At 37.5% G+C, this 23,470-nt stretch overlaps 1 protein-coding gene across 1 annotated transcript in view; it reads left to right on the top strand.

Moving 5' to 3' along the window:
* Positions 1-14,095: 14,095 nt before the first annotated feature.
* Positions 14,096-23,470, top strand: part of RIT2 (Ras like without CAAX 2) — a 189,217-nt gene continuing 179,842 nt past the window's right edge. The window contains exon 1 of the mRNA XM_075078513.1: positions 14,096-14,430. Within this exon, the coding sequence (XP_074934614.1) occupies positions 14,328-14,430 (103 nt within the window). The 5' untranslated portion in view covers positions 14,096-14,327. The remainder of the gene's footprint in view (positions 14,431-23,470) is intronic.

Raw genomic sequence — 23,470 nt, 5'->3', positions numbered from 1 at the left:
GATGTAGGTGTACAGAATCATACCAGCTGGAGGCCTGGTGCTTCATTTCCCCAACCATTTCAACTTAGCAAGGAAAATAGTTTTTTCCTTTTTCTCCTGTGAAGTTTTCTCTAAGCATTTTATTGGAATATGAAATAAAGAGATACTTTTGCCTTGGGTTACTGAAGCCCTGAATACTGATCCGAAGCACATCACTTCATCACCTTTCAGACTGCTCCAAAATCTGGGATTCTGAAAGTCTAGGGGTGTAGTGATACACTGCACCCGCAAGTAGTCAGGATGATGTGAAACTTCAAAGTGAATAAAGTTTGTGCCCTATTTGACAGCAAAGTGGGTGAGTAGATTGGGGGCTCAAGTGGAAGGATTCTTGGTCTTATAAATTACTTTTGTAGACTGAAAAGTGTTTTTTGGGTTGAGCCTTTGAGCCTCTTTACACTTCTCCTCATTTCAGTAAGAGCACCAAAGGGAAAAATAACAGAAATCCAGAGCAGTGTGTTTCTCTTAATGAGGTCTCATTCAAACCTGACCATTGTATATACAGTTACTTCAGTTTGAATAAAAATAAAAATAAACATTCTAAGAAATTATCACTGTCACATGCACAGTGCCTTCTCAGAAAACCTCTATCTTCACCAAATACCTTGAGGGCCCACAGTCATATTCTGCCTCATTAGGGATATGTACTTGTGCACACACGTGCAAGCACACGTACGTCTCACATAATAATTCTGTTGAAGAGTACATTGAGACACCACCAGTGAAAAAAAGTCTCCTGTGATTATGATTGATTTTGAGGAAGAAATGTGATGTCAGTGATTGTTCTTGAGGATATTAATTCATCAGACAGATCCCCATTACTATTAATCAATTTGAAGAAAAGTAGGTAGACAGGAGAAGCCCAGACTGTTTGAAGAACTGCAAGACTGAGACTCCACTTCCAGTTTTCCCAGTTTACGATTATTCTTACCTCATACAATACAAAGTCCAGGAAAAAGTAGGAAAACCTTGTTTTTTACTATAGAAGTTTGTGTGACTGGCTAATCCTGCCCAGCGATTGGAGGAAATAACAAGCAACAGGCAAATTAGATATCCTTCTACTACACGATTCAGTGAATTCTGTGCAAACAAATAACAGGGTACTAGATGAAATAAAGATGTAATTTCAGTCATGAACCGGATAAGATTATGTGGATATAACATTAGAAAGATTTGTGAAAGAAAATTTATAATGATTATATATGATATCCACATAAAATAAGATTATATTAAAAAACCTTTACACATGAATGAAAAATAACAGCAAGTCATAAGGAACTACTCACATTGGCAGTGGCTTAGGAAAGAAAATGAAAACTCACCTCAAAAATATGTGGTAAAAAACCCTCAATTTGACATTATTGTCTTAGGTAAAACAGGATGTAAGGCAATCACCATCTTGTAAAGTGCATTGGTAAACAAATTGTGATTAATTGGACAGTCTTTGATAGTATCAGTCTTAATTGCTTGCCTTTAATTTGAGGTTTCCAAAGATTCAGAACTCTAGAAAATCAAATCTCCTTAAGTTCCAGTGGGCTGTCAATTAAATTTGACTGATTACACTCACAGTTATCCTATAAAGATAATCCAAAATTAATTGTTATACTGTGCAAATTGCAGGAGGAGAAGAGTAGTTTACAGGCTTAGGGAAATGTATGGTAATGTGCACCCATGCTCTCAAGACACCTGAATCTCAGTTTTAATATTCCCAATGTCCTTCCAATGTCAGACTTAGTGATTTTTATGGGACTCATTATAGTGCATTTCTGCTGCAATTGGAAGATTCTTTAGCATGGTTCATGGCCCATACCTGCCAGATGAATCACTATTACATATACATGAGAGGAAAAAGAAATGCAGGCTGGCAAATTCAGTATTCCAGTTTTGCTTTGGGAATGTTTTCTTCAGGATTCTGAGTGCTCAGGGAAAGAACTTTCTCCGGAGGGCTTTCTCAACTCTGTCTGTATGCAGGCTTGGCCCTTAAAACTTCCTCTATTTAGAATTAGAACATGTAGCACCTGATCGTATGAGTAAAATCTATAGGAAGATTTAAATGAGATAATCCTGTCATTTTTTTCATAGAAATGAATGCTGACATTGAGGACAAATAGAAAAAAATAGCTAGAAATGTGAACATTCAGCAGGTGTGACATGCTGCAGTAGTAGTGTTAGACAAATATCCACTGGAGGTAGCTACAGATTCTAAAGAAATGGGTCAGAGAAGTAATTTTTTAGAAATCATTGAGAAATGTGAAAAAGCCAAGAGAGGGAAGACTGTTAAAAAATAAGGCCAAAATTGTGGTGATTATTTTGTAAAATAAAAAGACAAAGCGTTTGGTGAGAAAATGTTAGTGATGTTTCTGCATTACTGTGAGTAGAGATGTATACAGCATAAAAATTTTAATCAAACTATTTTGACTCATTACTGTGTTTGTGTTACACAGCTATTGTCAGTTACACTTTCTGCATGATCAAATAAATTTATGTTGCTAATAGCCAAACGAAAAAGATGTCAAAGATAATTAAGGAATTACTAAGCTTTGTCACTAGTTATGTAGCAATTACCATAACCGCAAAGGAATAATATATTTCTTACTTACCTATAAGTGTATTTCCAGTACCTCAAATCCACCCTTACAGTCAATGAATTCTTATTATGGTATTTTGCTTTCCCTATTTCTTTTTTGCTAACTTGTAACGTTTTTTCTGAGTCAGTGTTTCACAAAGACCTACCACTTAATTCATGGAAGAATTTAACTGTATTTAATGAGGTGCATGATAAATCTAGGCACCATTTACTTCAGGCCAACTTGGAACTAGACTGCCTTCTAAAAGAGCAGAACATCTATTCCTTTATGCAAAAAAAGTAAGACATAGCTATGGTCTTTATCTTAAAAGAGAAGCTGATTTAATAAAGAGTGTAAGAATGTTCTCTTCAGGGTAGAGGATAATCTGGTTTTGGGGTAATCAAAAGCAGTGATGTGTCATGAAAGAGGTTGCCTTTTCCACTTCTCTATTAAAAGAAGACATAAAAAAAGAGAAAAAAAAAAGAGAGAAAGAGAAGTAAACCTTCCATTTTAAATTTACATAATTTTACAGATTCTCCTATTAAAGGCAATGTATCCCATAAACTTTCTGGAGATGAGGGCCTTAAATGCTGTAGAGAATATTGGCAGCTGATGGGCAGGGGGTTACATCAAAGCCATAGTCTTTCTCATCTGGTGGTTAAGATGCTGAGAGAGGTTTTTTGGCAATACTGTCCTAAGAGTGGGCTTGTACTATTATTGAGACGTATATGCTTTACTAAAGCCTTAAAAAATGTGATTATAGAAAGAGTTGTTGCTCAAGGAAGAAGAAAGTATTGGTATATTTTTAAGAAAGTAACAGAAAAATGGAAGGCATATTACAACACAGAATGAGAAAAACCTTTCCAAATATGGCAGGAGAGAGGAGGCAATTCATTCTGGTACCATTAGAATATGCAAGTATTTACAGTGAAAATACAACTTAAGGAGTTGAAAGATATTTCCACAGGAAAAAAAAAACATTTGGATTGATTTAAAATAAACCTTAAATTCTAATTAAAACCACAAGGAAGTAAAGGATGTCTTGAAAAACAGCCTAAGTAAGAGTTAGGGTTTGGTTTTTAAATTAAAGTTTGTAATTTTGTCCCAAAGGTTTAAGTATATGCATGCAAAATAGAAATGCAACACAGCGTAGCCAACTCAATGTTTATAAAATGATGATGTTGTAAGGACTGTCCTGAGTTGGTTCTCAGCTAATAAAGGATTCCTGAAACCCAGTCAAGGTCCTGGAAGAGCTGCTTTTTTCTTCTGGTGTGTATAAGGGGCTTGGCTGGTTGCCAGTATTCATTCAAGAATTCTTTATAGTCTTTAGTTACTAGGAAGAACACAAATTCCTCTGATCTCTTTGTTGGCCTCTGTCTAACATGGTATTTGAGTACTCCTTCCTATTAAAGATCCATTATTGTCTTAGCCTTTTCCTTTTGTTGTATTGTCAAGGACCCTCTACAGCAAACAGCTACAGAAAAATGAAGAAGGATAAATTTTTCAGTCTGGTCCTCTTCATGAATAACTGTGGGTATGTCTTCCAGGCACATTAGTATCCACAGACAGCAAAAAGTACCAGAAACAGTCTCACACATACAAAATTCTCAGTTTCTGTCCAAACTTCATTCTAGCACAGGTGTTCTGATCCTCAGGGCTTTTGTGTCAGAACTCTGAACCTGATCTTATGGAAGGAAAAAGTATCTGGGACTTGAGATCTGACCAGATGAGGCTTAAAATCAAGTTTTTTTCATAAGAAAACTGGGCAGGACATTTGTTTTTACTATTCTGTTCTCACAGGCAGCACATTAAATGGCTTCTCAGTAATACCTTTCTCACCTCTCGGAGTCCTGGAACAACATTGCCAGGAAGAAAATGGTAAAACTACATTGGTTGAATGCATGCTTGGAAATAACGTTGTAGAGTAGTTTTTTAAGTCTTGTTCTAAAATACTCTGTTTAAGTTATATTGTCCATACACGTTGTTATGTATGAGTTTGTACATACATGTATGTACACATTTGATTCCAAATTTAAAAAAAACATCGGAAGGAAAACCTCTTAGAGATTTGTGGACATAATAGGGTGGAATTTGGTGGGTGGATGTATTTGTTAACATTTGAATTTCACTTGTCATAACAATTAATACATAAGCCATATTTATTTTGGACAGAGACATATGGTTCTTTGTCTCAAAACTCTGAGCTCAGTTGCTTAAAGGAATTTGGTTATGGCCCTAGTCATGAGACACTTCTCCATCACTGAGTAAAGATGAATCAGGGAAAGCGCTACCACCAAGATTTTTTTTTTTTCATAAAGTGATTGTATTTCCAGATAGCTATAGGTGAAAGTACTAACAGCTTCTGTGAAGTTCCAGACTGTCTAGAGTCAGACTGGGTATTTCTGGAAAAGAAAAGTAAATTAACTTTGGTAAACACAGAGAAACAGTGGGACTTAATTTGAATGTAAAATTAGGTTGTGTCAGCAGTGTGTCTACATGGATATTTGTTGATGATATGGTTCCAGTAAACAATTTAGTCAACTTCTTAAACTTCATAGGACTTGGCCCATTTATGAGCTTTCTAAGTTGAAGTAAGACAAACATAAGGGGATTCAGCTTTCATTAAAACCTGTAAGTCCTCTCTCCAGGCTTTATCAGCTGTGGCTTTTTGACGTGATCCTCAATATAGAATTTGAAAAATATGTTTTGCTTGTCAAGACAAATCTGCCCTCCTAAGAGAAGAAAATATTTGTTTATGCAGTCTTTGCTGAAAGCACTTCTCAGAAGTATGAAAGATTTTATCTAGGTATCCATTCTTTACTATGTCTCCAATTAATTTTTTTTATTGGTAGTAATGTAGTCACAGATAACAGATTTAGGATTTTCTTTGTCATTTCCCAAAGCTTTGATAATGATGACATGTCACTGAAGCAGGGCTAGTTTGGGTGGTTTTTTTGCCTCCCTTTGGATTATATTTTTACTAATTTAATAGGAATACCAGTGAATACTTAATTGAAATATTGTCTTTGATAAGCAGACAGAAGGCTTTCTTTGTGGGTACCTGAAAAGGCTACTTTTGGTGATCTCAGTGGGCTGCTCAAGAAAGTCATCACCCAGTGAATGTAGCCTCTCAATCAATTCAGTATTTTAATTTTCAGAGCCATCTCATGTCTTTATCCTTCTTTCTCCAAATTGCAAAGAATTTTCTTTATAGAGCAATGAAAGCCATACCTGATATGAAAACTGACATTAAAGCTTGGAAATAGAAGATTAATAGGTCATCTAACATACTATATTTTCTTGGACAATTCTTTAACAAATCTGACTCCAGAAAGAGTTATTAAGTATTTCCAATACAAAGAACTGGGGTTCTGATTTTGCACGAGTTTTCTGAATTATTTCTTTTTCCAAAAGGTGATCTTTTAAAAGTTGAACAGTTAGTGATACAATGAAGCCTACAGTGACAGATTTTTTCACTCATGGTTAATTAACAACATTATAAAATTACAGTGCTGCTTTGCTTTTCATGCCATACAGAGGTTAGTTTAGCTGTTTTCCTAACATGTAAGCCTATTGATCTTACAATATTTTGTAAGAAGAACATCTTTAAACTGATTAACACACTAACCAGTGACAGACTGCTGTGTCTAGTGTCTTTGGTAGAGCAGATCTTGAAATGTAGTGGAAGCCACAAGTGGAATATTTGTAATCTTCTACAACAAACTCTGTAAGAACTTTCCAAATAAATGAATTTACACACTTATCTAGTTCATAAGCCATTTGTTAGAACTTAAATGCAAGAGTTTACCTCAGATTTATAAAATACAGACATATCTTTCATGCAGGATTCTTAGTGTTTTCAGTATTATTTTTATTACTTTTATGTATGAAACTGGTCCATTTAAACTGGTTGGAAGCTGTTAAAATATGTAAGTTCATCAGAGTTAAGGCACAGGTATCAACAGAATGACAACGGAAACTTGTAGTCAATAAGAGATTGCACTACTACTTCTGAAAACAACCGTATATATATTCATTTTTGTGTTGTTTCTTGTAATTAATTATTCAGCTCATTAGGTAGCTGAGTCCAAGCCTCCGTTACTCTAAATTTGATAAATATTCCTCTATTCAACATAAGAAGCAGTACGTCCAATGGGAGATTCAGCTAACCAAAAGTCTGAATTCTCTTGAAGAAAGCTTTCACTGATGAGTTTAAAGGAACTGACTTGTTCATTCTTATTGTTGGTACAGTTGTTCAGCTTAATTATGCACTTAGAATATTATTGTTAATTGCAACAATAATGGTTTAAGAACTGCAAAAGTACTCACTTCAGCTCAACCAACAGAATACCAATAAACAATTTGATTTCTAGAATAAAGCTATCTCAACGTGGAAAATAATCCATGATGCCAGGAAAGTCTAGGTGAAAAAATCCAGATTTATCCTGTTTGATGTTTACCTGACGAAGCTGAAGCTAGTCTCTGTGGGTTTACTTATGGATAGTGAAGTGGAAAGCATCTGAATGACTGGTAACAGACCAAACTCAAGAGACTCTCTACTGCTTTTTTCTTTTTCTTTAATTACTGATACTTTATTTGACATGGTTCACTGTTAAAATTCACATGCCTGAAGTGAAGTTCAGGAAACTGTTTTCAAGTGCAGGACTTTTGGAATGAAGACATTATCTTCATCATAAACACCTTCAAGGTAACAGTCAAAATGAGAGACTATTCTATTTTGTAACAAGCAAAATTAAAAGAATCTTCTTTTTCCAGCACCAATACGACAAAGACCACTTGAAAAAGGAGAGAGTAGTGAAAAGCTAGAAGTCAGAAACTGACACAAACCCAGAAGACTATGATTTGTTATTGAAAGAATTCAAATACAGACTGGAAAATACTAAAAGTTTTACATCTGTTACCGTTCATTGCCTGTGTTTACTGTAGCTATTCTAAGCTTGAAATGCACTGGTAGTAGGTGTAAATCCACATTATATGAAGTCTTGAAAAAATAATGTGGCCAGATTTGGGAAGCACACTTCAAAGCAGGCAGTGGAGAGTCTTTGGGAACACAAGAAGCTTAAAAGTTTAATAAATTACTTGTGAAGGAAGATTGATAGAGGCATGAAAGAATGAGAAGAGACAGGAAGGCTGAGGAGAACAACATTCACTATATTTATCTTGTTTATTTGATTCACTAGCTCACTATTTAAATATGTGTTTGGTACGTTCACTATGCCTTTTCATAATAACTGTAACAGGTTGGATGCAAAGTGATAATCTTATTGTGCAATAAAGGACTTTTGGGTTTCAAAGACATTTCTAAGGATAGTGAGGCAATTTATCTCAGCTTTTGAGAAACTAGGTAATTTCTCTCTCTGGAAGACTTTAAAGTAAGGTTAAGCAAATATTGTTCAAATTACTTAAACGGAAATGTGAAGCGTGGCAGGGATGAAAAAGGTGGCCACTTCAGAGATTTTCTAACCCTATTTTTATAGTATTTCATATTATATCGTGCTTGTAATTTTCCATCCTAGCAAAAGCACTCGAAGGTGAATGAATTTAGAATAAACATGTATTCATGCTCACAGAGAACGTGTTTATGTGGACTTAAGGCTTTGAGATGTTTAAGATTTGCACATTCTGAATATTAGTGTTGCATTTGAAAGCATAAAAGTCTTATCGATAAATGTAATTAAAATTCAACAGAAATCTATAAATAACCTGCAATCATTAGAACTTCTTGACAGGGAGATCATAAATCATTTGTGAAACCTTATTGGAAACCCAGAGAAAATAGCTTTTCCCTTTGACATACTCTAGGACATGACCTTCAATGTTTCTGATCTGTATGAAGTTAGTAGTCACTTGTAAGAACTTCTAAAGTTAACATTACTTGAGTGTTCTCAAGAATGTGATAAACTGCCCTTGTTTCTCAAACCTTTGTACAGCAAGTACAATATTAGTGGCATTGTTTGACCTGCTAGATAAACAAAAAGAAGATACTGCTCATGGCAAACCTCCCCTCTTCGACAAGACCAAACCCACAATGTCCCTTTACTCTATGGACTCTGAAGATGTTTCATGTTTTCTGTTAATAGTCTCACATCTTTTCACCTTTCAGTTGCTTTTGCCAGTAAGGTTTAGATTAAAATGCATTACAGCAAAGGCAGGGGACAGTATGTTTTCTGACACTAGGGACAGAAATAAGAACTTCAGAACAAAAGTCGTACATCTTAACAGCTTGAACTGAAGAGCCAGCTTCAAGGTGGGGTGTTGTCAAGTGTCCCATCGAGTATACTATGTGTGACACACTGAGTCATCTTACAAATGAATAATTTGGAGAATAGAAAAAGGGATGGGCATTACTTAAGGAAGTCTGCGTGCCTGTGACAGATGCGTGATTGAACCACTGGATATTTGTAGTAGGAATCTGAATTCCAAAAATGCAGAGCTGCTTCTGTAGTTTCTTCAAGGTCCCTTAGCAATATGATTCAGAGGTGCTCAGCATATTTAAGAATTAATATGTTAAATCTGTTAACATAAAATTTAAGTTTAACATTTTTGAAGTCCCCTAGCAATTACGTTGTTATGCTAGCTTTACTCAGAATTGATCAAGTTAAGCTAGTGTGTCAAATGCATTTTTTCTCAGGAGCAGATTGGAGCAGTTCTCCATTGCTGTGCAATGATTTCTGCATTAGCGCTCTTTCTTGTCATAGCAGCACTTCAGCAATTCAACAAGGTGCACTTGTATGCCTTTTTATGAAGGATGCTTTCTACATTTCCTCTCTCTGTTGTGCTTAACATGTAAACATGAGGGACAGAAGAGTGGTCAGTGTTTCCATAATGGCATACCCCCAGTGAGATCATGCATATTCACTATTATTAAATGGTTCACGTACCTTTAAACCCATCACTTACTGGATCACAAATCAGTCAAAATTTGCATTTTGCTTGCTTGCTCTTCAAGTTTTTAAACTCATAAGCTCTCTGCCTAATGACAAGAATATTTATCCAAGTTAATTGATAGAATCTGCTCAACATAAAGTGCTCTAGGAAAAAAAATTTAGAACATTTACATGTTGTATTAACATCTCATTATTTTATTCAACACCCCCAGAGCAAGTGGGGATGTAGGATGAATGGAATATGTTTTATAATGTCATTTTCTCTAGAAAAAGCTCACCTGCTTCTCTTCTAACATACCTATAGGTATGTTGTCTTATGCTTAAGACCTAAGCATCCTTAAAGATCTAAGTATCCAGCCATTTCAATACTAACTGTCAAAATATGAATTCAAACAAAGCAGTTGCTAGATTTTGAATACCTAATGCTTTCAGTTGATTGCTGTATTTTAGAGAGAGTTTGAATAGCAAATTAAAAATATAGAAAAAAAATCAGCAGATTTGCTGTATGGTCATAAGCAATATTAAACAGCAATAGAGTCTGAATTTGTTAAATAAATGATTCATTCTAGGTTAGTACCCAAAGCATTTTCCTACCTTTGCTGTTGCTTTTGTGTGCCTGCGGACAGTTTTCTATGTATTTACGTCATGATAAACGTGTCCTTAATGCAAAGCAACAAAGAGGTAATATAGAGGGTTGGAATTTCTTGTGGAATAAGTCACCCATTATAAAAACTTTAGTATCTCAGGTTCAACAGTTGTACTTTATACTGTTTTTTTCTGTTGTCTGTACACCGGCGATTTTTTCCCTATACTATTAAGTGTTTCAAGCTTAGTCATTTCAAGTCATCTCAGTATTAATTTTGTTGGCAGGAGACTAAAAGCAAAGCCTTGTACTTTTCTGCTCAGGTGGAAGAAGAAAGGCTAATTGATGTTATCATAGATGGGAATGAAGCTAAATACTTTTTCTCTACTGCTGAACTGCATGAAATTAGGGCAGACTAGAGTGTTTGTCAAGAGGAAGTTATGAGGAAAAACAATTAGAACAAGTATTGCATTATAAATAAGAATGCAGTATCACCTTTTTAGGCTCTGGAGAAGTCTCTGTGAAAGTTAGGAAGATATGTTTGTCCAGGCATTTATATAATGTAATAATACTTATAAACTGTTGAAGTTTAATAAACTTGAACCTTTGTCTTTAAAGCAGATATTTTAAATGGTTAATTGTCAATCACAGAATCACAGAATCACAGAATCCCAGAACCCCAGACTGGTGGGGGTTGGAAGGGACCTCTGGAGCTCACCCCGTCCCACCCCTGCTTGAGCAGGCACCCCCAGAGCAGGGGCACAGGGCCGCGTCCAGGCGGGGGGTGAATGTCTCCAGGGAAGGGACCCCACAGCCTCTCTGGGCAGCCTGTGCCACTGCTCTGGCAACCACACAGGGAAGGGGTTTGTCCTCATAATCACGAACACATTCCTGTGTTCCAACTTGTGCCCATTGCCCCTTGGACACTATTGAAATGAGTCTAGTCCCACCCTCCTGACACCTGCCCTTCAGATATAGGCATTGATGAGATCCCCCCTCAGCCTTCTCTTCTCCAGGCTGAACAAACCCAGGTCTCTCAGCCTTTCCTCACAAGGGAAATGCTCCAGCCCTATGATCATCTTCGTAGATCTCCCCTGGACTTGCTCAAGCAGTTCCACATCCTTCTTGAACTGGGGGGCCCAGAACTGGACACACCACTCCAAATGTGGTCTCACTAGAGCAGAGCAGAGGGGAGGGTAACCTCCCTCGACCTGCTGGCCACACACCTTTTAATGCAGGCCACGACACTGCTGGCCTCTTGGCCACAAGGGCCCGGTTCAGGGTCACCTCGCTGCCCCCCAGCACCCCCAGGGCCTTCTCAGCAGAGCTGCTTTCCAGTAGTTCAGTCCTCAGCCTGTACCGGTGCCTGGGGTTGTTCCTCCCCAGGGGCAGGACCTTGCACCTGGTAAGGTGCATCAATAGGTAAAAATATTTTATTCCACTGTTTCACACATTAAAATGCTGTCTTCATTTTTCCAGACTTTCTTATAAAAGATTAAGAACTGACTTTCAGTTTGTTTCTGTATTATTCTGCGTGCTGCACTAACATAATTCCCTTTCGTAGCCTCTTCCATTTTTTATATTCCTTACCCGCTTTCCAGCTCCAAAAAAAACAAGACCACAACTTCCACTTCACTCTGGCAAACACCAAGAGCAGAAAAAAAATTTGACTTATCTATTACATGTACATAATCTTCACTAAGATTTTTTGGAATATTTTCCTTAGCTTGTCTTTTGACTCATGCCCACAACCACTCACTTTCCTGACATTTTAACGTCAGCCAAATGTTACTGCCAATTGTGGGGTTAAAAGCTCCTGAGAAGGAGATTGCTGTGTTGGTGGGAGATTACCAGGAAAACCAAGATGTTCTAAGCAGTGATTTTGGAATCCTTATTACTTTTATCTAATATGTCAATATTGAATATTTGAGGATGATTTTAGTGAAAATGGAATTCTAATCACAATGGGGATTTACTGACCTACCTGTCTCTTTCTGCTGAAACTCAATATTTAGATGTCACATTTTTACATTCAGAATTTCCTTGTTAAGTTCTATTTTATGCTCTGAAGACCAAATCCTTCTGAACTCTGAGCTTTGCATCCAAACATCAACACAGCCACCCAGCTGTGGTAGTACAAAGCTACTCACAGCATGGTTATTACCGAAATCCTGTAGGACAGCACTAGCAGATCCTGATTCTGGAGGACTTTACAGAATCACAGAATCCCAGGTTGGAAGGGACCTCAGGGATCATCTAGTCCAGCCTTTCTAGGAAGAGCCCAGTCTAGACAAGATGGCCCAGCACCCCGTCCAGATGACTCTTGAAGGTGTCCAACGTGGCCGAGTCAACCACTTCCCTGGGGAGATTATTCCAATGGTGACTGTCCTCACTGTGAAAATTTTTCCTGTGGTGTCCAACTGGAATCTCCCCAAGAGCAACTTTTTTGGTGTAGCTGTAAACAGACCATCATACTTCCATTCTTCAGTGTTTTCCCAGGGTCTGTTGCTTGAGTACTTCTTAAGCAAGAACTGGTGACTTTAACAGTCCACGGTGGATTTTGTATTACTCTGCATGTAAATTCTTTTTCATTACAAGTTCATTTGTAGGGCTCGAAACATCATGGGGCAAGAAGTTCCTCAAGTCAGCATGACTCTTAAAGTACTTTGGTTTTGAACCCAGCTGTTACCTGTTCCATCTGATGTTTCCTAATTCTTTTATTAGGAGGGAAAATGAATATTTAAGTTCTGTTCACCTTCTCCATTCCAGTTCTAATTCTATCATCATACCTATGTATCTCTTTTATTTAATCATGTGTTTTCTCAGTCCATTAAACTAGCTTTCATACATGTGCTCTTCTATATCTTTTAATTGCCTTCCTAATTTTCTTTAAATCATGTCCTTAAAAAGTGATGATTTTTTTTTCTTTCCAATTTTTAATTCTGTATTCCTGAGCAACGTCATATGTTTACTCTCTGTGAAATAATTGGAGGAGTGGACAGGAGCAGGTGTCTGACTTCCAAGACTGATTACTTTACTAGTTGCCTCTCCTGCTTCCATCTCCCTGTCTCCTTAATGGTTGCAAGTGTCATGAAAACCCAGCACTTTTCAAAAGAGCGAAAGTTTTGCTTTCCACCCCTTTTTCAGTCAATGCTTTTTGGTCCTCAAAAATATTGCATAACAGTTAAAGCTGGGCAGATATTGTATTACTTATCACATTCTTTAAATATGCTAGATCTGTTAGGGACATCATCAGAAATCAATGAAGGGCTGCAGGCTTTTCTTGTAAGTTTTCACTGAATAATTCTAATAGGAGATTTTCAGACTGAATGTCATCTACAGACTTTGTGCTTTATTATTTTCTTATTTATTTGTACTGACCACATTGGTTAGGTAAATCACTTGACATAAGTATGAAATACTTATAACAATTTTTTTTGCTTTTTTGCTTACATGGATATTTTCTGGATGAATGATTTGTTCCCACTCTCTTCAGTCCCAGTCCCCTTCCAAAATTCTTTGTGGGGAAAACAAACAAACAAACCAACATTTTTCAAAATACCTGGTTTATTTCTGCAAATAATTGCTGCAAACTGAACTAAAAGAGAATTGATCCAAGGCCAAACCTAACCTTAGAAAACTTCTCTGCTTTTCAGTAAGCTTCATGAAGAACAAAGACTCTTAAAAGTTGTTGCGTTTTTCACTTCTAATAGTATTATGTAAATCTAGCAACCTTGATGAACATAGGATGAATATTTAACTCCAAGGTTGCAAGGAAGTTGTCTGATCTGTTTTATTATTGTTTAAGATTCAAGCAAGTGCTACATAGAATAATAAGCATCATAATTAAGAAATCTGATCCATTTTCCTTTTCTGGAGGCTCTGCTTTATTTGATTCCAGTGACACAGCAATACCCAGAGGTACCAGGGCTCTTGAGCCTTACAAAACTGCTTCTGTCCAGGAAGAGAAATACAGAGAATGATACAGAGATGGGAGGGGGCAGAGAGAGATTTTTATTGGAAGCTGTTAAAGTGGTTGCTATGAGACCTTCTCCAGCTAGCACAGACACAGCAGCGAGTGTGAGGCTGACAAATCGTACCTCTTGTATTATACCTTTCATTTCTGCTTTTTTTTTTTTTCCTAACACAGCTTTTATAGTTGTTTAAGATCAGAGAAAGCACCTGCCAATTGCTGCTCCTTCCCTTTTGCTCCCCTCTTCTGTCTCGTGCAAGATGGAGCTAGAAAATGAAATGATCAGCTCCTCCAGCAATTCTTCAGCAGGCTCCAGAGAGTACAAGGTGGTGATGCTAGGAGCAGGGGGAGTTGGCAAAAGCGGTAAGTTTGAGCAACACCATTTTTGGGGAGAAGGGGTGAATTGGGAGTGTCAAGTTTACTGAACAGGAATGTTGTTTAATGCAGGGTTTCATTCCTCTCTCTCTTGCACATGGCTTGGATAAAAGACTATAATCCATGCTTGGGACAATGAGTCAGCTTAATTTGTTACAAACTGAAATGTTATAAGCTTTTTTAATTGGATATTTTTGTGAAACTAACCTTGGCTCCATTGTGTGTGAGGAGAGAGTGGTTAGCTTGCTGCTGTTACCGTCAGAACAAGTGGTCACATCACTCCAACACTTGGTGAGGGGTGATGGCTTGCTGGTTAGTGTGGATGTAACTTGTTGGCCTGCCGGTCCTTGTGCCCAGGCAGAAATGAAACTAGCTGCAGGGTCAGCTGTACAGTGAAAGTGTGGAGGATGCCTACTGTGACTCTGCTTTCTTTCCCACATCTTCTTTTGACTTTTTTGCTGAGTGTCATTATGGCTCAGCTGCTGTTAGTCTCCTCTCCTGCCCGGACAGTTACAGAATGCATGTCTGAGTCTCACTCCAGGTGATAAGGTAGATTTGCAGCACATTTTAATATCACTGTCCAGTGCTGGCAAGATATGCTAGTCTCTGACAATGGTATCTCTTCAGAGGAGTCATTATTTTCTCTGGACAATGTTTTCTTTTTCATAGATATTATCACCTTTGATTTATTCTCACTGACACTAGCATTCTGTGTTCTTAAAAAGACTTTGCTGAACGTGCAGTGTTTGTCTCAGAAGCCAGCATATTGAGCTGACCACACAACAAGCATCTGATTACATCTTCTGGAAATTCAAAAGAAAAAGAAAGAAGAAGAAAAAAAAAAAAAAGGACAATATAATATAACCAGGCTAGATTCCAAACAAATTTCAGGGTAAATAAGCTGAGACACTAAACTCTAATAATTTTGTAGATCAAATAAGTTTTATTTCCTATTCAAACAAGAAGACAAGGTATAGATGCAAAAAATTAAATATTGGGAGTGGATATAATTTCCTCTCTATTTCCGTAATCTCTGTTTTCTTGTTCTGTTTGGCTTCAATGTCAGTGACACATCTTTCAGTGAAAGCTATTTCCCATGAGTATTGCTTAACCAAACAAACAGTTCTTGCACAGATGTTATACTATCATCACTATATAAAATGGGAAAGAAGAAAATATTGGTTAACTCAAAGTAACTTTCTGCAATTTGAAATTATCTTTTCCATAGTCAAACAGATATCCAGAATGTGTCATCTGGAACTTTCAGCTAAATGTCACTTCTGTTTTTGTGTTGTTGGTTTTTTTTTTCCCTTTTTTTTCCTGAGTGCATCCAAAAGATGGCAGCAATTTTTCCCAAACATTATTGTAAGAACAATGTAATTTTGAAGACTCATTCACTAATACAAAATATTTTGCAAACTATGCCATAATCACAGATTAACTGAATCACAACAACCAGATTTTATATACACATTGAGGAAATTATAGAGTTCCCATTTACTATTAGATAAGAGTTTTAAAGCATAAAGGAAGTTGATTCAAATCTCCTTGTTCAGAAAAAATTAGCTGTTGATTTCATGAGAATAAAGCCTTCAAACCTGTTGATTACACAAGGTAATGATATATCTCCAAAACTGAGGACCAAATAATTACTCAGGAAAAACTAGGTGTCTGTGTGGTCTAGAGAAATAAAAATAAGGTGAATGGACAGTTATGACATTCAATGGGATTAATGAAAACCTGTTGTTGTCACAAAAGTGAAACTTCCTTGGGGGAAAAACAGCAAATGAGAACTAAGAGTTTAGAGGAGAGGAAGTGGAAAGTTCATCATTTACTGGCTATGAACTTCCAATGAAGGATGGGTGTGAAATATTTCAGTAGAATCCTAAGATAATCTAATTGGTAAAATTCTCATAGAGATAAGGAAAAACTGATGTCCTTCCATAAATTATGAATTCATTCTGACTGTTGCATAGGTAGGATTAATTAACAGCAGATTAAAAGCAGAAAAACGCCTGAATGACTATCATTCTCCAAGGTGAGCTCTGCTTTACCCTAATGACCTAAGCTCACTCTGTGAAATTATGACTTTAACCATAAAAAAAGGTCAAGGTAGAATACAGATAAGAGATTAAAAAAAAAAAAAGTTCAATTTCCAACTTAGATTTTGTCAAGTAAGTGATATATGGGATAAGGTATTGATAACAACCTGGCTTCTTTCCCCTTCTCCTTCCTCTTTTTTTAAAGTCATGATAAAAAGCAGTAACAGCTGGGGTTAAGTTGCTGAGTGGGAAACATTTTTTTGGAATAAAGCCTTTCAGTTCCTTGTTTTGTTCAATATTAAATAATTCAGGTTTGGAAAGAATTTTCTTTAAGAACCAAACCACAGAACTGTTAGAAGATTTCTTTCTGCCCTGGATGTAGTTCACTTCTAGGGATCCTCTAGGCATTTGTATCTTCTGCTTCCCACCCTCTTCTGCTCTCTTGTTGTGCCATTTCATACTGTATGTATGGAGGTCTTTGCAATGAAAAATGCATGCTCATTAAAAGGGGCTGAAGGTGGCAATTTTATGTGTGGCAGGGAGAAATGAGGAAGAGGATGCCAACAATGGATGTTCTTTTGATGGTGGTGTTTATAGAATATCAGGTTTGTCTCTTCAGTTCTATGTTCCAGGATGGCAGAAAATCCAGGAAGATAGCCAGCCTCCTATTATTTGGGCTATACAGTATAGTAGACATTTTACAAAAACTGGTAATAGAAAATAAACTTAACACATCCAAATCTGATACCCACCACATTCAGAGTAATGATGTGTAAACTGCAGATAGTTTAAGAATTTTCACTGATGGGTCATCACATTTCCAAATCAGTGCCAGAAGGAAAAAAATTAAAAAATCTATGCCAGTATTTTATAGGAGGGAAAAACCCGACCCCAATCCACAGAGTTCAGAACAAACAGGTAACAGTGGCTTTTAATTAAAATGTACAAAGGTACAACTTGGCAGTGTTAGGTTTATGGCTGGACTCAGTGATCTGAAGAGTCGTTTCCAACCTAAATGATTCTCTGATTCTATACGCAAATTTTCCTGGGAAGTGATTTCTGTACTGTAATTATAGATTATAGATTCCCTAGAATGATTTATCCCTTCTAAGACTTCTGAAAATAGAACTATTTTTGTTTTCAAAACAATATGCTAATTTATTATTATGTGTAGGTTGTGTCTGACATCAAGCACAGCTACACACTCTGCTGCAAGTTCAGACCAAAATTAGGCTAGAACCAGGAACTAAACTGAAATTAAATAAATTTTCTACAGACTTTTGTTTATTATAGTCCATGGTGATATGACATATTTCTTATGATAATTAAATTTCAATTAAAAAAGAAAGGATTTTGACACTCAGTGTTCTCTGGTTTGATGACAAATCTCAGATCAGGTCAGTACTGTTGAAACCTACCTAAAGTTGCCTGATGTAGGGTTTAAACCCAAAGAATCTTAGTGGTTTTGAAACAGATTTTGCTTACAAATACCTTCAGAGATCTCCATGTGGACAGTGGACCTAGTACTCTCATGGTCCCCAGTGTGACGCTGCTCAGACCTCTGGGTTTAGCTCTATTTTTCAATGTTACTAAAAGTATACACAAAAGAGCCTCTAAATTCTGAGACCATGCATTGCTGGCTTATATTTAGAAAACTGATTACATTCATAACAATAATTAACTGCAGCACATTCTGCAAAACATTAGCAATAATTAACTGGGGGGTTGTAAAGTGACTGTTAAAAAGAACAAACAAATCCATGTGCCTGTGAAACTGAATAAAATAGAAAACCCCTGTCCAATGAAAAATTGTTATTACCTAGGCATTCTTCAAATGCTGATAATATTGCGCCATGATCTAACTTTACGTGCATCTTCTGGGCTAAATGAGAATGTTATTCTGGTTTGGATTTTTTTTCCCCTAATGTTAGTAAACTGGATTTATTTAGGACTGAAGATGATTTATGGTTATTCCTAGTAATTGGAATTACATGTTTATGCATGGAATGGGTCTATCATACATTCCAAGTGAATTTCATGCTATCTGTCCTGTGAAAGCTCATTTCAGATGAGAAAGGATTTCTTAAAAAATTCAAAAATTAATAAGTATTTGTTGCCATTTTTTTTGTCTTAGAGAAAACGTGCATTTTTCAAGATTTGTTTCTCTGACTGATTGCCAGTTTGTTTGTTGCTACCTTAAAAAAAAAAGGGGGGGGATTGTCAAATAGTTACCCCAAGAGTTTTGTAAAACTAATATACTTTTAGTTTTATTATAGAGGTTTGGAAAACACTTAGATTTATATTTCTCAGCTTCAATCTTATTAAGAAAACCCAAAACAATAAAGGGGAAGAGAAGGAAGTAAGAAAATTTGGGGGGGGGAATGTTGATGGAAGAGTGTGAAGAAAAGTATTCCTCAGCCTGATCTGATTAGGGGAGGCATGCTTACCCCTCTGATTGCCGCCTTTTCTTTTGCCAGTGTTGCACAAATATTGTATTTCCACAGACAGAGGTGACTCATCCGATTAATTTCAAGGTCTTGTGTACAAAATAAGTTCCAAAAAGCGTGAAAACAGCAATGTTGTTTGTGATGTGGGAACTTCTGTACCAGGAATTAGATTAAATCCTCAATTTTCTTTTGTCTATGTGATCAACTGTCTTTTTTTGACATTGACCTCTTATTCTATATACGTTAAAAATAGTCTGTGCCTAATCATTTCAAGCATGTCCTCATAACGAGAGTCCCCATTAAATAGAGATAACTCCATGAAGTGTGTACTGGAGAACTGGCCCGCTCCAGCAGTTTGCTAATCCCTTGATGATAAATTAGCATATGATGCAGGCGACACAGGAAATGGATGAAGAGCACAGGAGAGATTCCACTGGCATCAAAGAGCTGAGGCTGAAAAGTACCATTTGGGTCTGTTGATGCTCGTTTTGCATGATTACAGGGCTCAGTATCCTAGAAAAGACATCATACATTGATCAAACACCTCTTACTAGTATTTTGCGGGGGGCAGGTTGATTTTGTAGTTTTTTATTCCCCTCCCTCCACTACTGCCAGAGGAATACGTAACAATTTCACTACAATAGCGAAATCCTTTTGTCCAGCTCTTACCCAACATAGGTAATATATTGTGCTTGTATTGGTTTTATCCTTTCACATAAGCATAAACTATTCTGGTTTTCTGGTCACATGCTTCATGACTGATAGGACATAACACAGTAACTTTCATATTAAATTAACACCATTTTTCAAGTATGCTGGCAGGAAATTATCTTTGGTGTAAGTTAAGAAGCTTTAGGTGGATGTTATTGAAAGTATGTATGATATGCAGTGTACCCAAATAATATTATAGGTGTGATAAATCCTTCTGTAGGATAAATATGAAACAGCTTCTTCTTCCACAGACCAGCATGCAAGGTCCCATGTGCTTTTTAACCAGTTTTGCATCCAAATGTATCAACTTTGTCAGGGACTGACTTCTCTAAGTGGAAAGCAACTGCCTGTGAGTGCTTTTGTTGAAAACACACAAGGTTCTGCAGATGATAAAATTCCTTTATCTTTTTCCCATTTTGCATGTTCTGTTTTACCTTACCTGCTGGGAGACCTTACTGGCATTGTAGTCACTAAGTGTCAAATAACCTGAGCTTAGACTGCAACTGACTGTGGCTCTGCCAGCTTCAGATTAAAGCAATTCTTTCAAGCTTTAGTATAAATGTGGAGAATTCTGTTTGCCATGATCACAAGCACAGCGATTTTGCTAATGTTCAATGTTCTCAAACACCTGTGACATCTTCCATGAGCTAACTCAACTCTACATCCCGGCACAAAGTTCCTTCCTCTCCCCTAAAGAAAAAGAAGGCAAAAAGTTTTCTTTTGAGTTCCATTCTAAGAATATGAAGCTCATCAGACCAGCACACACCAGTGAATGACTGGCAGCAAGATAAGAAGGGAGATTGAGGAAGATTTCTGTCATTTAGTAGCCCTGAAATTCTAGGACCACCTTTTCTGTTTCTGAAGCTGCAGTTTAATCATTGTCAGCTATGACTGTGTAGTCTTCCTAGTGAGCTACTGAAGGAATGGAAACAGAGAACTACTTAGAGGATATTTCTCTGCTTCTTGTATAAAGAGTTGATATCTGGGCAAACACTTAACTTTGACTTAACAGTGTGGGGGAGAATTTGTGGGACTCACAAAGCTCTTGCCAGGCAGTGCAATAGAGAGCAAGGAAAATATTACCACAATCCAGTCCTCAGTATGCTCTCAGTTAGGTACAGCTATGCTTCCCTAAGCGCCTTGTAAATGGATCAAGGGAAAAAGTTGTACCTTCTATTGTCTTCCGAGCCAAACTGAAAGCCAGATGGAAGCTGGGGGATCAAGATACTGCTCAGTATGAGTCAAGGTGAAAAAAAGTATTGTTTTGAGTGTCTGGGCATGCTGCAGATTGAAGTTAAGGCAAGCCAAATTGCTTTTTCCCCCCAAAGTCCATATAAGTATAGTTTTTGGTGTCTTACTAGGTGCTGTTTCTCCCATGACAATACAAATAACTATGTTTTTTTTTAAAAGAAGTAGAAATTGAGACACTCAATTAATCTGCCTCCCTCTGAAAAATAAATGTCTGTTCTCTCATCATTCTTTGTCAGAAGAAAAAAAAAGTAATTTGGATTTTTAAGGCCAAATATGGGATCCTGGCATTTTCAAGGAAATAACTATACTCACTCAAATGAAGAAGAATAATTTAAAAAAGGAAGACAAGGAAGGAAGGAAGGAAGGAAGGAAGGAAGGAAGGAAGGAAGGAAGGAAGGAAGGAAGGAAGGAAGGAAGGAAGGAAGGAAGGAAGGAAGGAAGGAAGGGAGGAAGGGAGGAAGGAAGGAAATCTGTTGACCAGAGAAAAACTTCCTTGCTTAGTAATAATTCTGAAAGCATAAGTGTATTAATCAGTCAAAATGACATATATAAATTCCCTTGCTCTCTTCATAGTACTGACTGTAACCTGTGATCATCTATGACCTGATGTGGAAGTGTCAGTGCAAGGTTGGGAAAGGAAGGGAGGAGACAACAGAATGCTCAACAGTACTGTCCCAAAAGACATAGTAATATTTCTTGACAATTATGTATCCATGGATCAAAAATCCTAACTGAACACTGTAAACCACCAGTTAGGTTTGTCTTGTCTGGGATGACATAGGCTGAATTACAGTCATAGTTCTAATGAAAAATTATAAATGTTACATGCAGATTGATGGTGGTGTAGGTTATATTTTCTCCATGGAGAAAGGTTATGCAGAAAAGGCCCACCAAAGCAGACAACCACATCCCTGGGTATGGGCAACTTCCAGTTTTTCCCATAAACAAGATTAAGCACTTGAGAATTTAAAAATACAGAGGTCTGATATATTTGTGATCTTTGATAACAAAACTGTTATGATGTTTTAATTACCTTCACAGGATATTGAATTTGTTTCGAGCTTGATTTTGTGTAATTCCAACTTTCAGCCGTTTTATCTTACCACTTCTTTGTTAACAACTTTGAGAAATTCCTTATTCCCTTACTTTCCCAGCTGTTAATACCTATAGATAATTATCAGTTCACACCTTGAACTTCTTACTCTTCAATACATTGAGCATCTGAAAACTCACGTGTCAGACCTTATATTCCTGCTCAGAGCATTTTGTATCCTTAATTCGAGTGCCCTACTATTTGCACATAATTTTCTGAATAGGAATTAAAAAAATTCACATGCTGTTCTAATAGTGGTCTTACTAGGAACAAGATTGCTTACTGTTTTCCTCTGACAGTCCTTTTTTGTTCCTCTGAGAATAATGAATTCTTTTGTTCAAGTATAGTTTGGAGAGATCACATATAGAGAAATATCTGCACTAACCCTTAAGTTACTTCCTCTTCCCCCCAACACAGTCACCTGTGCTGTCACATGCCTAGTGATGAACTGAATTCTGCATTTCCCTAAATTACCCTATTTTGGAAATATTTTGCTGGCTTGTGATCACTGAGGCTGAGGACTCAACCTGGCCACTGTTGTAAAGGATAACACAAAATGTTTTTACAAATGTATTAACAACAAAAAGAGAACCAAAGAGAATCTCCAGCCTCTATCGGATGTGGAAGAGAACGTTGGCACTGAGGAGGAGGAAAAGGCGGAGGTAATAAATACCTTCTTTGCCTCAGTCATTAACCATCAGACCAGTTGTCCCTGGGGTATTCAGACCCTGAGCTGGAAGGCAGGGATGGATCGCTGAACAAACCCCACATAATCCAGGAGGAAGCAGTTTACAAAGTTCTGCTGCTCCACATGGACACTCACTAGTCTCTGGGACTGCATGGGATCCACATGAGAGTACTGAGGGAGCTGGCAAAGGAGGTCACCAAGACACTCTCCATCATTTACCAGCACTCCAGGTCAACAGGGGAGGTCCCAGATGACTGGAGGTTAGCAAATGTGATGCCCACCTACAAGAGGGGCCAGAAGGAGGATCCGGGGAACTACAGGCCTGTCAGCCTGACCTCAGTGCTGGTGAAGGTCATGTACTGATAGGTCTTGAGTGAGCTCACCAGGCAAGTGCAGGACAACCAGGGGATCAGGCCCAGCCAGCTTCATGAAAGGCAGGTCCTGCCTGGCCAACCTGGTCTCCTTCTGTGACCAGGTGACCCACCTGGTGGATGAGGGAAAGGCTGTGGACATTGTCTGCCTGGACCTTAGCAAAGCTTTTGACACTGTCTCCCACAGCATCCTCCTAGAGAAGGTGGCAGCTCATGGCTTGGATGGGTATATTCTTTGCTGAGTAAAAACACTGGCTGGACAACCAAGCCCAGAGAGTTGTGGAGAATGGAGCCAAATCTAGCTGGTGGCTGATCATGAGCATTGTTCCCCAAGGCTTAGTGTGTGGGCCAGTCTTGTTTAATATCTTTATCAATGATCTGGATGAGGGGTTTGAGTGCACCCTCACTAAGTTTGCAGATGACAC

Source organism: Phalacrocorax aristotelis, chromosome Z (assembly GCF_949628215.1).
Source record: "Phalacrocorax aristotelis chromosome Z, bGulAri2.1, whole genome shotgun sequence".
Taxonomy (NCBI): Eukaryota; Metazoa; Chordata; class Aves; order Suliformes; family Phalacrocoracidae; genus Phalacrocorax; species Phalacrocorax aristotelis.
This window is presented reverse-complemented; position numbering and strand designations above follow the sequence as displayed.